This window comes from Pteropus medius, unplaced genomic scaffold, assembly GCF_902729225.1.
Source record: "Pteropus medius unplaced genomic scaffold, Ma_sr-lr_union100, whole genome shotgun sequence".
NCBI classification, from domain to species: domain Eukaryota; kingdom Metazoa; phylum Chordata; class Mammalia; order Chiroptera; family Pteropodidae; genus Pteropus; species Pteropus medius.
Genome location: NW_024340849.1, coordinates 36716315 through 36730046, shown reverse-complemented (window position 1 = coordinate 36730046; position 13732 = coordinate 36716315). Strand labels below are relative to the sequence as shown.

Here is a 13732-nt window from a genome sequence, read left to right as displayed (position 1 = left end):
TATTTACTGAGCCATTATAAGTACGTTGGGTGTTCAGAGATGAGAAAGTGGAAGGAAATAAACAAGTAAACAAATAAGGACAACTTTTAAATAAAATCCTAAAGAGAAAAACTGCAATAAGATTTCCAGAGAAGGCCTGTCTGACAGATGAGAAAGAGCCAGTGGTGCAGAGAGGCTGGTTTGAAGGAGCAGCCACCCAGGTGAGAAAGCTGCATGTGTGAAGGCTTGGAAGCTGACCTCGCTCAAGAGACCTGGAGGCCAGGAGGCCGGGAGGCTAGGCGCAGTGCATGCGGAAGAGCCACCCTGGACAAGGTGAGAGCAGCCAGCCACAGCCACTCTGTGCATAGCCTCATAAACTGATGAAAGGTTAGGATTTTATTTCAGTCAAATGGGAAGCTACTGAAGAATTTTAAGTGACTTCATGTAATGTACATGTCTACAAGTTTCCATCCAACTGTACCATGAAGAATGAATTAGAAGCAGGCAGAAGATGAAGGAATGGGATCCAGTAGAAAGCTACTTCAGTATCCAGAAAATAAATGATTCTGGTGTAGACCACAATGATAGCTTTGGGGATGGGAAGAAGTGAATAGAAAGAAGTGAATGCGAGACTTATTGGAGGTGGAATTAAAGTACTTATTAAAAGATTAGATTTGGGAAGTGAGGGAAAGGCAGGAATCAGGAATGATTCCCAGGTTTCTTGCTTGAATAACTGGGTGTTGGGTGGTTCCCTTTACAAAAATGATGGAAGTCTAGGAAAAAACATAGACATCAGGAGAGGGAATCAAGATCTTAGTTCATATATATTACGCTTCAGAAATCTAAGAGATACAAATGGTAACTCAACCTGGAACAAAAAGGATAGCTAGGCTAGAAATATAAATTTTAGAATTATTGCATAGAAATAGTTACAGCCATGTGAATAGATGAGTTGCCTGCGGAGAGAGTAGACAGAGAAGAAAAAGAGGGCCAAGGATGAGCTTCGAAGAATTCCTGTACTTTCAGAACAGGCGAAGGAGGGAAAATACCTCATAAGGCAGAAGCAAAAAGAAAAGTAAGAGGGAGTACCATGAAGTCAGAGAAGTGCATGTCAGGGAAAGGGCTGTCCACTCTGCCTAGTGCTGTAGACATGATGAAGACAGAAAGGCTTTCTTTGGAAACCTGGAGACCACTGACAATCTTGGTAGGAGCAATTACAACTTCCTTGGGAAAGCAGATCTTGACATTAAGTGGGATAATAATAGCAGACTATTATGTGTTCACCATATCTATGACAAAATTTCAATGACAATGAAATAGCATTTGAGTCCAAATGTAGCAAAAGTATGAATAGTGATCCCATAGTTAACACACTCGGAAGAATAACACACATTTATTCAACACCTTCTAGGTTCCAGTCACTGTGTCAAGTGTCTTGTATGAAAAGAGAAAGATGGCCAGCTGTCCTGCCATGCTGCCATGTATGGAAAAAAGGCTCTGGACCACCAGCCAGGCACAGCTCCATGACACCCATCCACAAAAGCATTATCACAGGTATTTAGGAATATGAGATTGAGTAAATTCTTGCCCCAAAGAATTCATGGGAATAAAAGAGAATTGTAAAGAGATAATTATGAAACAATGAAAGTTTTTATATAATATTTATGACATATTGTATACATAGGGCATTCAAAGGGAAGAGTGACGTTTATGGTGGGAATTTAGAGTTTATGGTGGGAACCTTTCTAGAGTAGCTGATCTCCAAAAGAAGGGAAAGTTGGACAGCCTGTTGGAAGATAGAGGGCAGTTAGGAGTAGACAGATTATTGGGGTAAAAGTGACAGGACAGGCTTAGTGAGACACAGAGTCACTATGTCCTGTGTGGATTAATTAAAGTACTTCTGACTACAGAATATGGTGTAAGGAAAGAAGGGAAAAATTTATCAGGGGCCAGAACCTGAAGAGTCTCAAATTTATCTTTAGAATTATTAGGTCATCTGATAGAGATGGAGGTGCAGATCACTTAAAATGTTTCAAATAGGGAGGGTCATGCTATTCAGATTTGGATTTAAGATAGATTGCTCTGGCAGCTATGTGGAGGTGGATTCAAAATGATAAGACTAGAGTCCTAGGGAACAATTAGGAGGATGCTTCAGTAGTTTAGTGAAAGATAACCAGAGATTAAACTTAAAATGTGGTAAGGGGAATCAGAATAAGTGGCAATGTGGATGTAACTTATAGGAGTAGGCAGAGGAAGGAAAAGGCTATGGAACATTCAAAAAGATATGATTATAACCAGGAGAAAAGACAGAGGTTCAGTAAAGAGGTAATAGCCAATGGTGATAAGTAGTTAGTAAACTAAGTTCTCTTTTAAAAAGAAGGCACTGCATCAGTCAATTAGGTCAGTAGAGACCTTAAAGAAATCAGTTGCAGTAAAGTGATGGAAGCAGATCCCTTGCTGTGGGTGGAGGAAGTGAGTGATAAGGGAACATAAGACACCAATAACAAGAGGATTTTATTAAAAGGAGACTTTAGCTGGAGGAAAGTGCCAGTGGAATTATGAAGAGCTAGAACCTAAACTTAGAGACCTGGATCCTCAGAGCTTCTTGTCTACCACTTACTGTGTCATCTTAGATTTCAATTTACCTGAGCCTGTTTTGTTGTCTGTAAAACAAGGTAGCTTAATCAGATGATCTCCACTGTCCCTGCTAGTTCTGTTTCTGTGGCACTGTACGTGCATCCAGCAATATGAATATCACTGGTAACCGCTGCAAGAGCAACTTCAATTAACTTGTAGGGATGGTGTAAATTAAAATGCGAGTAAATATTTCCTCAGAAAAACCTGGCTAGGTAGGTTCCTGGAGAAACAGCTTCCAATATCATCATGAGACAACATTCTGAGGTCCAGATGAGGCAACACCTAACCAGAGAGGCAGGCCAGTGTTATTGAACTCCAGAAAATAATCTAGCATTTATACAACACATAGTAAATGTCAGTAACTCTTGCAAGGTTCTTCGTATGTGGAAAAGCTAGATGGCCAGTGTTCTTCCTGTCTCATATTATCTCTACGATTATTAATCATTGTATGTTATGTACAAATTTATAACATACTCAACATTTGAGGGGCAAAGGAAAATGAATAGGTTTCCCTCAAGATTTTATCCAAAACAAAGTCTTCATAGCAAATGTGGATTAACAATCATAGGACTTGGGCACAAAGAAACGTTTTTCACAAATTCAGAAAGTATTATGCAGAAGAAATACGGTTCAAACTCAGATCTTATGTCTTCGATTCCAAATCCCTCATTACGTGACAGCTACCTAATGTTATTCTTCTTTAAGTGTCATGTGCCTCGTCTTTCAGCCATCTCTTGAATTGTATGGGTTTATATAGTACTTACTCTTCCCTAGATTATATCTAAATCATTTTACATAGGCAATCTAGTCTCGACCAAATAACATACTTTTTGGTCTTTGAAAGATGCATTCCAGTGTCTACCAATACACACGTGTGATCATAAATCATAGTCCAAAAAAATCTAATCTTGTTCTTGACAAAATCTATGCATCCGGGTTTCATTATCTCCTGTGGTCTTCTTTTCTCTTCAGAAGTCTCAATCCTCAGCAAGAAGAAGAGATGAAAATATCACCTATATCACTAAGAACTTCGATTCTTACCTAACACATCTAAGTCAATAGACACACACGTCATACTTCTTTTTGTGATAAAATTTATTCCCATACGGCATACCTGTCTCTTGGCAAAGATTTAACATAGTAACTTTTCTTTTACCTACACTGGTGAAAAAAATTACATAGTCCTAATAATGAGAAGTCACAGAAGCTTCATTTGGCTAACAAAGAATGAGAATAAATTAATAGTTATTATATGTCTTTTTCTTACTGACACATTATTTTAGGCTTCTTTTTGTATAACTTTACATATGTTTAAATAACATTTTATGTCAGTCCAAATAATATGGTCTATTGTACATTTTTAACTATAGAGAGTATCAGAAAGAAAATGGGCACATAAAATTTCATGACAAAAGTATAATGAAAAAAATGGTAACGGTGATGAAAAATTTGAATGAATTAGTGAATTTTTGAAGCACAAATGAAATATGTATGGTTGAATCCTACTATCTGGTAAATTAAGGGCATTGCTACAAGCTCTTATTAATTAGTTTGAATAAGGAGAAATGTTGCGTACAGAGACTTTTTTTTTTTTTTACCCTCAGTAACTGTTTTAAAAACACTTAAAATTAAAAAGTACTTTAAAAATGCTTTATATATTATTCTATGGATGTGCAGTATGTAGTTAAACTTTATAATTATCATTCGGATTTTATGTATAATTAAAACTTGACCATCCCTTAAAGGTTAATACTCTTAATCGACTCTAACCAAATTAATGTGTACAGACTATTCAAATGTCTTCCTTCATCTTTAAAATTTCTCACTTCTAATGATATATAACATATAAAACAATCTAGAAATATCAGAAAATATAAACCATGAACAGATAAGCAAAAACTGGCATGTGCCTTTCCATAAACAATTGACTAAAGAAACAAGAGCTTGGTTTTGCTTAATTTAAATGCATAGATACCATCACAGTCACAATCACAATCACACACATACACACACTCATCTTAAATCATGTTTATATAGTATTTTAACATAAAAACTCTATACGTTAAGCATAGCAAATTTTTTTAAAAGAGCAGTTTTCTGCATCAATGTTTTGAAAGAATTCTTGTTCAAATGCATTTTAAAAAATTAAACATCTGAGAGATAATTGGAAAAGTCTGACTATGGACTTCTCATAGATGATAGTATTAATTTATTTAATTTCCTTAGCCGACTTAGTTAATTGCCTTGGCTAATGACATTATGGTTAACTAGAAAAATGTTCTTATTCATAGAAGATATATCTGCAACTTACTTTCATGTGGCTCTTTTATAAAAACAATTGCAATGAGAGAGAAATGTGACAAAATATTCATATCTGGTAAATCTGTGATATATAGATGCACAAACACACACACATGTTCATTTTTTATAAGTATAAAAATTTTTGAAATTAAAAGTTGGAAAAAAAATCATTTCATGATTACAACTACCAATGTTTATTTCAAAAGAAACTATTTGATCTAACACATGAGCTATGAACTATCATCAAAACTATGTTCTTCCAGCTGTCCTCATCAGTTCAAAAGGATTTCATTTCTTTAAATGAGAAAAAGGTGCAAATTTACTTGAGGAGGAGAGAAGGGAAAGCAGCTTCAAAGTCTGAGACTTTGCCTGTCATACAGATGCCACATTTCATGAGGATGGATTCTGTATTAGTCTTCTCAGCTCTCCCCTACCAGTTGACTGATGGCTATCTGCAGTGAATTGCAGGGGGGCCTCCAAGAGGGTATGAGTGCAAAGACAAGATAAGGAAAATGCAGTGACCCCAAACTGAAGGGAGATGGATCTCCCTGGGGTTTTCATTTGGATGGATCTCCAGATAGGGGCAGGTAGGGAAGTGAAAAGAGCTATTAGAAACCAGGTGATAAAGCATAAAGAAATTATAATAAAATGAGCCATCCTCCGCTCAGCTTCAGAGAAAGAGGAGTTGTAGAATTAGTTCATTGTAAATGAACCTGTTTTTTTGTATTCATTGTAGCAAAGAAAACATGAAACAACTCTTAAACTGAGGGGAAAAAAAATCCACATTGATTTTGAAACCCAAGCCCAGAGAGAGAGTGAAGATGCAGGGACAGTGCCTTTAAAAGGAATACTGGGCATGTAGTGCTTAATAAACGTAGCAGGTTTTAAAAAATCCTGTTGTGAAAAAATATTGTCCTCGTTACCCAGAAGACAAAGAAAAACAGTGAGTGTTGACAACATGGTATTTAAAAGCCACCTCTACCCAATTAGTTATCCACAAATATATACATTCTTTTTAATTTACTCTACGCCAGCATGTTAGCTAACAGTATCTTACTTTTATGTCATTATCTCTCTACCATACACACAAGTCATAGCTGGGGATTTCAACTTGCGGTGAAGCTATGCTGAGATTCCAGATCTCAGTGGTGTTGGCATGAGCGCTGATCTCTTCAGTCACAGAGAAGACAATATCCTAGGGAGACTGGAATTAGTCCTATTTTGCACCATTCAAGCCAAAATGCTGCTTATCAAGAAGCAAGTAATTGCTAGCTAATGGCTATGGGGGGAAAAACACACTGCACTTCAATCTAAGCTTCTCCTGGCACATGACAATAAATAAAGCTGAGGAAAGTGTAAACATAAAGTGGGGACAGTTTCTGGAGGAGGTTAAATAGCAAACATTAAAAAGGCAAGTTACCTCATCTGACTGGGAGGGACTGATTCTGGGCATTGGCGAGACTTGTGGAGTTTTCAACTGTGTGCTGTTGCTATCTGGCACGAGCTCTCGGTGGACCGTTTGGATGTGGTTCTGTAGTTCACTTTCAGACTCAAACTTAACGTTGCAGCTAGAGCAGCGAGTCTTCAGTCCCCCTGCCTTGCCTTTACCCTCAATGGCACTCAGACTCTCATTCTGGCCCAAGCCTGGTCTATTTGTGCCGGGAGCGATGTTGATGCCTGGGCTACTGCTCTTAGTGAGATTCACACAGCCAGCACACAGACCATATGGCAGGCCATTGATGTCAAGTTTCACCAGGTCTTGCTTGGAACGGAATTCTTTCAGGCAAGATGCGCACTTGTACAGTTTCTGGACGTGTTGGCCACGCCCCGTGGTCTGGACTGCGGACCCATTCCCTGTTTTTTGCATATGGAATGTCCCATGAATTTTGAGTTCTAAGGTAGAGGTCACTGTCTGCATGCAGACCACGCAGCGAAATCCCGTCAGGGAATTCCTCAAGTCAGGATGCATTTGGCAATGCTCTAAAAACTCCTCCTCACTCTGGAGAGGCATCTTGCAAATCCGGCAGTTTCCAGTATCGAGACTCTTACTATGTGTGACTTTGTGTTCAGTAAGTGTTAAGAGGGAGGGAAACCGCTCTCCACAGATAGGGCACATGTAGTGTTTGACAGGGCCTAAGTGCGTCTGCATGTGTTCACGGAGGCCATTTTCAGAGAAGAAGGTTCGCGAGCACACGTTGCACTTGTAATTCCCTTTAATGAGCTCAGCTTTCTTCTTCACGATGGCACTCTCTCCGGGTCTGATGTTGTGATCTCGGAGCTGATGGTTCTGCAGCAGAGTTTCCATGGTGTAGGCGGCCCCACAAATGTCACACCCGTACATCGGCTCCGAGGTATCCACATCTTCTTCGCTCCCATCGTGACTGTTGTGGGACTCCTGGCTATTGGCCAGCAAGGTCTGCAGCTCCACCTCCTCCTTCTGCACTTGCTCGGAAGCTCCGTTTGTTCCACAGTTGGGAGTCTTGGTTTCAAACACGCAATGCTTTTCCCGCAGGTGTTTCTCCAGCAAAATGATCGCGTGGAAGGCTTTGCTGCAGAACTTGCAGTTGTACTTCTTGCTGTGAGTGGTGATGTGGCACTGAAGCTCCACCTCGGTGCCAAAAGACTCACCACAGAAAATGCACTTGTGTACCTTCCCTTGATTCTCCAGGTGGTTGTGTTTCACATGGAGCTGCAAGTCAGTCTCATTGCGGAAGTCCCAGTTGCAAGAGGTGCACCTGTAGACTTTCTTTTCGTTACTGTGCTTCACAGCCAAGTGGAGTTGAATAGAGACTTTTGAGTCAAAAACTTCTTGGCAGAGGGTGCAGCGGAAGAAGACAAAGGTGTGCATGTCCAGTAGGTGTTTCTGAAGGTCATCCACCGATGTGAACTGCTTATCACAACTCTCGCAGATGTAATATGTTGAGGTGATCATAAAATGAATGGTGACGTGCTTCAGCAAGGATTCTTGGTTGGGGAATTCCTTGTTGCACTGAGGACAGGTCAGTTTTGGAAGCACAGTGTCGAGATGAGTTTTTAGGTGAGTCTGAAAGCTGTCTAGGGACGTGTATTTAGCACCACACTGATTACAGATATATTCTCCTGCCGGACGTGCGGGTGCACCTCCCACTGCCTGCATCATCTTCAGAGATGTCTGCTCTATGGCCACAGGAGACAGTGGGCTCAAGGCCCTGGATTTCTTCCCATTATGAATATAATTCAGGGCCAAGGGAATGTTTTTATGATTCTCTTTGATATGTTTGTTCAGTTTAAGAACGCTGTTGAATATTGGAGAATTCGTACAATAGGAACAAGAATAGACTTCTACTACTGGTTCTTTTGGAGTCCCAAGCACTGGAGACCCAAATCGGGAGCCACTGAGGTCGCAATGAACCTGTCTTATGTGCTCTTCGAGGGAAGAGTCAGTGAGAAACCCCATGTAGCAATGGGGACAAAAGAATGCATTGCTATCCTTCGCTGCAGGGTTTGCAAATCCGTGAGAACATCGGATGTGTTCCTGAAGAGTGTTGAGGTCGTTGACAACTTCAGAGCAGAAGTTGCACTGGTAGACTATGGCAGGCATGGCAGAAACAATCAGACCTGGGTCCTGAGCTTCATGCACTTGCTTAAGATGTTCATTTAGGTTATAGAGTGAGGGCAACACCTCCAAGCAATACTGACAAATATGGGCCTGTTCTGGCTTATCTAAATGCATAGTTTTCAGGTGAATCTGCAGAACCGCTAGACTCGAAAATAACTGCTTGTTGCAGTAAATACAGCTGTAGGTAACTTTTGCTTGTTTACTTGAGGCAACAGTCATATCAGGGGTTTGCTGAGCAGCCCTCTTCCTCCCTCGACTCTTTGGGATTGGCGGGGCAGCTTCCACCATTGTCGAACTGTCCACTGAAAGGTTGGAATCTGGAGTCGTGCTGGACACAGAGGTGTAACCCACTGTGACCAGGGAGGGGCTGTTGCTGTGATTGCACGACTCCGGTTGCTGGTGACTATCCATGTGGCTATACAGTTCCTCGACTGTGTGGAAACTCTCGGAACAAATGCTGCAAGAATTCTTCTTCTCCCCGCCATGCATCTGCTCCATGTGGTTCATAAGGGAGGTCTCTTCTACAAAGAGCTCATGGCAGTAGACACACTGGAGGGCCGCTCGGTCCTCGTTTGGGGAGCATTCGGGGTGGCACTCCGCAATGTGCTTCTGGAGGTCTTCCGGGAAGTCAAAGCCTTCCTCACACTGACTGCACTTCTGAGTGTCCTTCATCTTCCAGTCCTCCATCCTGGAACCAGACTGGGAACCGTCCTTGTTCCTCTCATGAACCTGCATGTGCCCGTGTAAAGAACTAGAGGACAGGAACCCACGGCGACAAATGGCACATTTATATGGCTTGTTGGACGTGTGAGTCTTTAAGTGGATCTTCAAGTGATCACTTCTGGAGAATGCAGCATCACATTCACTGCAGTGGTACTTCTTGTCCCCTGTGTGGAGTTTGATATGGCGATCTCGGCTCCGCTTGTGTTTGAACAGCCTACTGCAATAAGTGCATTTGAAAGGCAGTTTGTCGCTGTGACTCTGTTCATGGTGCTTTAGGTAGCTGAGGCGGCTAAACGACTTGTCACAGAATTGGCATGGATATGGGAGTCCAGGGCCACCTTCTTCCTCTCCAAAATCACAACCTTCTCCATGGCTAGGAGAAGTCTGGTCCTTACTAGAAGGTGAAGAAGCTGGCCAGGAGCAAGTGGGATCATCTTCAACATCCACCCCATCTGCAATGAGAAGAGATGGAACATTTCACTTTACCAGTTGAGAATTCAAGAACAAGTTTACCATTTCAACAAGCATATACAATTGGACCATCTAGAAACATTCGGAAAAAAAAAAAGGAGAGAATATTTGAACACTTGAACACTTTTACGCCTGAGCTTTTATTCTATATCTACTTTTTACTGGGCTGTAAAATATACAAAGATATTAAATAGTTCTATGTCTAAATTACCCTTTCATTACTTTTTATCATTCTTCCTTAGAAGCAAGGTATATATTACACATTGACAATTTTATTAAAATGCAGATTTTAATATATTTAATGTTTCTTTTGTATTCATTCTAAAATGATTTGCATATTACGTGATCATCTGAAGAACCAAATGAAAAAGGGAAATATTACAGGAATTATTTAAAATTAATGCAGTCAGCCCAGATGTCTAATATTTAATAAAAAATTCCCTCTGCATTTTGCTTGTTTTTATATAAAAAGGAAATTCTGAAGACCAAAATCTTTTATGGGGTTCTTATTGATACAGAACTTATTGCTTTCTGCAAAAAAATATTAAAAAGTAAGCACATGAAAGAAGACAGAAAACACAATAATAATTATGTCTTGTGTAATGAAAGACAACCAGGATTTCTTCAATAACTGAAAGAGTCGAATACTATAGGCCAGAAAAATGGGTTATTAAATGTTAGAAGGGTACTGTTAGATATTACATGTAGCTAGGATCAGTCAGGATCAAGAAAAAATGAGAGTTTCACAAGGGCCAGATTGTAATAGTGTATTTTGTTTGGAAAGTTCAAAAGGTGGCCCACCATTTCTTCCTTTTGCAAAAGCTTCAGCAGCATGAACTTCCTTAGCCAAACAGGACCTGCACTTTGAGGTGAGCAAAGACAAAGCAACTTGTGAAAAACTGGAAACAGGAAAAGTGATAAATGATTATGGTAAATGCTGAAAGATTTATGAGTAACGAAGAGAAGACAAACAAGACTGAAAGCCAGATCTAACCTTAGCAAGTTATCCATAAAGTAACACTACCTTATATTAGGTGGGTTTTTAACTGTGTTCTTAACAAATGTGCACTCTTACTTCTGTTGCTTTCCTAACATCCAAGCAGAAAATAAGACCTCAAATAGGTTAGGAAGCCTCTTTTTTGCTTTTCAAAACAATTTATCATTCAAGATCAGAAGGAATTGTAAAAGTTTTCACTCTCCAAAAGAACAAGGTTTTCCATACAGGCAAGTAAAAAGACCATGGAGCTGGTGGGGATAGTGACTATATTAAAACAATAGATCCAATTAGAATATTATTAGCATAGTCTAAGAATATTCAAGTAGAATATAATCAAATAAGTGTTTAAATTCTTCAAAGCTAAAGTTCACTAGCAAGCCACATTATCAACATAAAAGTAGACACTGGCAAGCATTATGTAAACAAATTCCGTGTCTGCTTTCTTTAAGGTAACAAGATTTTACTAGATTATCAACCTCTTGCTTATCCACAGGAAACAGATGAGGATCATTCCTTTCCTGCATCTAGAAACTGATGACAACACCATCTCACTATCAATGCCAGATGGCAACCATCTAACTCTGAGAAAACAACCAAACACTATTCCTGGATTCTTGCCCATTGCAACAAAGCTTTGCAATACAAGGTGGAAACCGCATGATTTTGCAGCCTCATTTATACGAGTCTATGACCCAATATGTTTCCAGAATAAGAAGCAGTCTGATAATTTTGAGTGTGATTTAAATTTAAAGGTGTATTAAAAAGAACATATGCAGATGAACGTACCATCTAACATATAGAAAAACAATTTTAAAAACTAAAAAAAAAAACTCTCAATGATGATTCTAGCTTTCCCCTTAAAAAACCATGTCAACCAAAGCTAAAACAAACCAGAGTTTTATATTTCCCCTAATTGAAAAAAGTACTGTTTGTTAAATTTTCTCAGTATTCTAGATAAAATTCTACCACATTTCACATTTATCTTTTAGGATTACATCCTGTTGTTTCACTTAAAAATATTTTCAAACACATCATCTCAGTTGCACAGTTAGAGAAAACAGTGAATCAGAATTTGTCATGCATCTAGACTAAAAGAAAATAATTATTGAGCTTGAAAGTTTAGCAAGTGAATTTATTATCAAACTGCAGTCTGTGTCCAGGCATTATATATTATTATACAAATGTACAGAGAATTATAGAGCAATAGACCATTATAAATAGTGTGCAATTCCTGACACCATGCTTAAATCAGGCTCTTGTCTGTGGGCCTGCCTGACTGTACCTATTATATAACTGTTCTCTTAAGCTTGTAAATTTCAACTACATGTCAAGTGAGTTGAGGGTTAGGATCAACTTTTTACTCAAACCAGGATTCAAGTGAATTGGGAGCTTCCTCTTCTCTCTCTCCTGTTCCTATTACTTAGTTTGGGGGTGGGGAGGACAAAAAAGGAATGATAATCACAGATGACATGTCTTTGTAACTGAAATACATGGAAATCGCCTACAGAATTCATAAGGCTTAGGCTGGGAAATGAAGTAGATTGAGCAGAATTGAAAAGTTCAAGCAGGGAATGCTATTTTTAGAAAAATAAATAAAGGTATCATGAAAGGCTGATTTCTGTTTTAAAATACAAATTGTAAAAATCTGATTTGCTAGTTCTATAATTGGACCTATTCTCCCATGAACATACAAGGAACTCACTGACAAAATTCCCAGTCAGGCCGGTCCATGCTCTAAGGGTATCGGACTCTCTCAAGACTTTTGTGGTGGCGATATTGTTGCCAGCATTCTCTGAGGTCCACATAAGTCCTTGAAAGCTACCCATCCCCATTAACTTAAGCTTTTTAGCAGTCACAACGCAAGCTCTGTTTAAATGGCTAATATAGATTTAAACAATTTCAAGTTCTTTTTTCATTCAGGAGAAACTATGGAGGATTCTTTCAACTCTGGTTTCTGAATCAACTTGAACTTTTTTTCTCTTTGGCACTCAATAAGTGCTACTTACAGGAATGTCTTTCTGGGTTATGGCAAGTTCTGCATTTTGATGTGAAGAACTTAACGTGTCCATGTTAAATTTTAATTTTTGGAGTCAGTCATTTCACACTAGCTGACTCTCAGAGAACTATAGCTCTTATAGCAGGAAGAAAAAAAAAGAAAAGAAAAAAGGAAAAAGAACTTTGCTGGAAACTAGCTCATGGCCTAAAAGTCTATTTAAAGATGCAAATGTGTGTGTATAGTTAGTGCAGATGTTTTTCTACAGCAACTGTACTTGCTGAGTTTCACCATTTCCATAAAGCACATTAAAACAAGTGTGTGAACACTCCGAGATGAAAGTCTCAAACACTCCTGAGACTTTCAGTGGAAAGTAGAGCCGCCTGACTTTTCTCCAAGCAGACAGGAATGCCCATGATTCAGCAGCCTGAGTAAATAAAAGAGGTCCTTATTTCCTAATTTTGCTGGCTGGCCACACTGCAGCAGCCTCTGTGCTCCTGCCAAAGGGGATGCAGAACTGGAACTACACCCAGCCGCTGAAGGCCTGTCTTTGTTAGCCAGCCAGGCTTTCCCGACCATCTTCTGGCAATGAAACTGCCATATCCTGCGAGGAAGACCTCCATCTCAGGCTCGATGGTTCTCTAGTCTGTCTAAAAGGATGAAACAACAGATTTTGCCGGGTCTGTATTGGAAGAGGACAGCTGGAAACTCAGTTAGCGGCACAGCAACACCTGTTCGGTCATATTTATGGGGGAAAGTGCTCGCTAACAGAAAAGTGAAGTCATACTAGAAGAAGGTATTTCACAGAAAAAAGGCATCGGAGCACAAAGTACCTTTGTGAAGTGAGCCACCGGCCCCTTGTGTGCCAACCTGGGGGAGGAGACGGCAAAGACTAGATGTGATTTTATCCTTGCTGTTTGGGCTGGACAGACAAGCACATCTCGGGAAGGGACCGGATAGCCTTAGTTTACAGGCAGCCATGAGGATGAGAAACGCTGAGGGTCCTGGCCATTCTCTGGCATTCAAATCTTAT

At 39.7% G+C, this 13732-nt stretch overlaps 1 protein-coding gene across 6 annotated transcripts in view; it reads right to left on the bottom strand.

Moving 5' to 3' along the window:
• Positions 1–13732, bottom strand: part of ZNF521 (zinc finger protein 521) — a 265922-nt gene that overhangs the window by 145852 nt on the left and 106338 nt on the right. For 5 of the 6 annotated variants that reach the window (XM_039844117.1, XM_039844124.1, XM_039844100.1 and 2 more), the window contains one exon: positions 6338–9690. In XM_039844117.1, coding sequence (XP_039700051.1) covers positions 6338–9250 — 2913 coding nt within the window. In that variant the 5' untranslated portion in view covers positions 9251–9690. Of the gene's footprint in view, positions 1–3693; positions 6113–6337; positions 9691–13732 lie in introns of those variants that run through there. The other variant, XM_039844109.1, reaches the window with a different exon arrangement.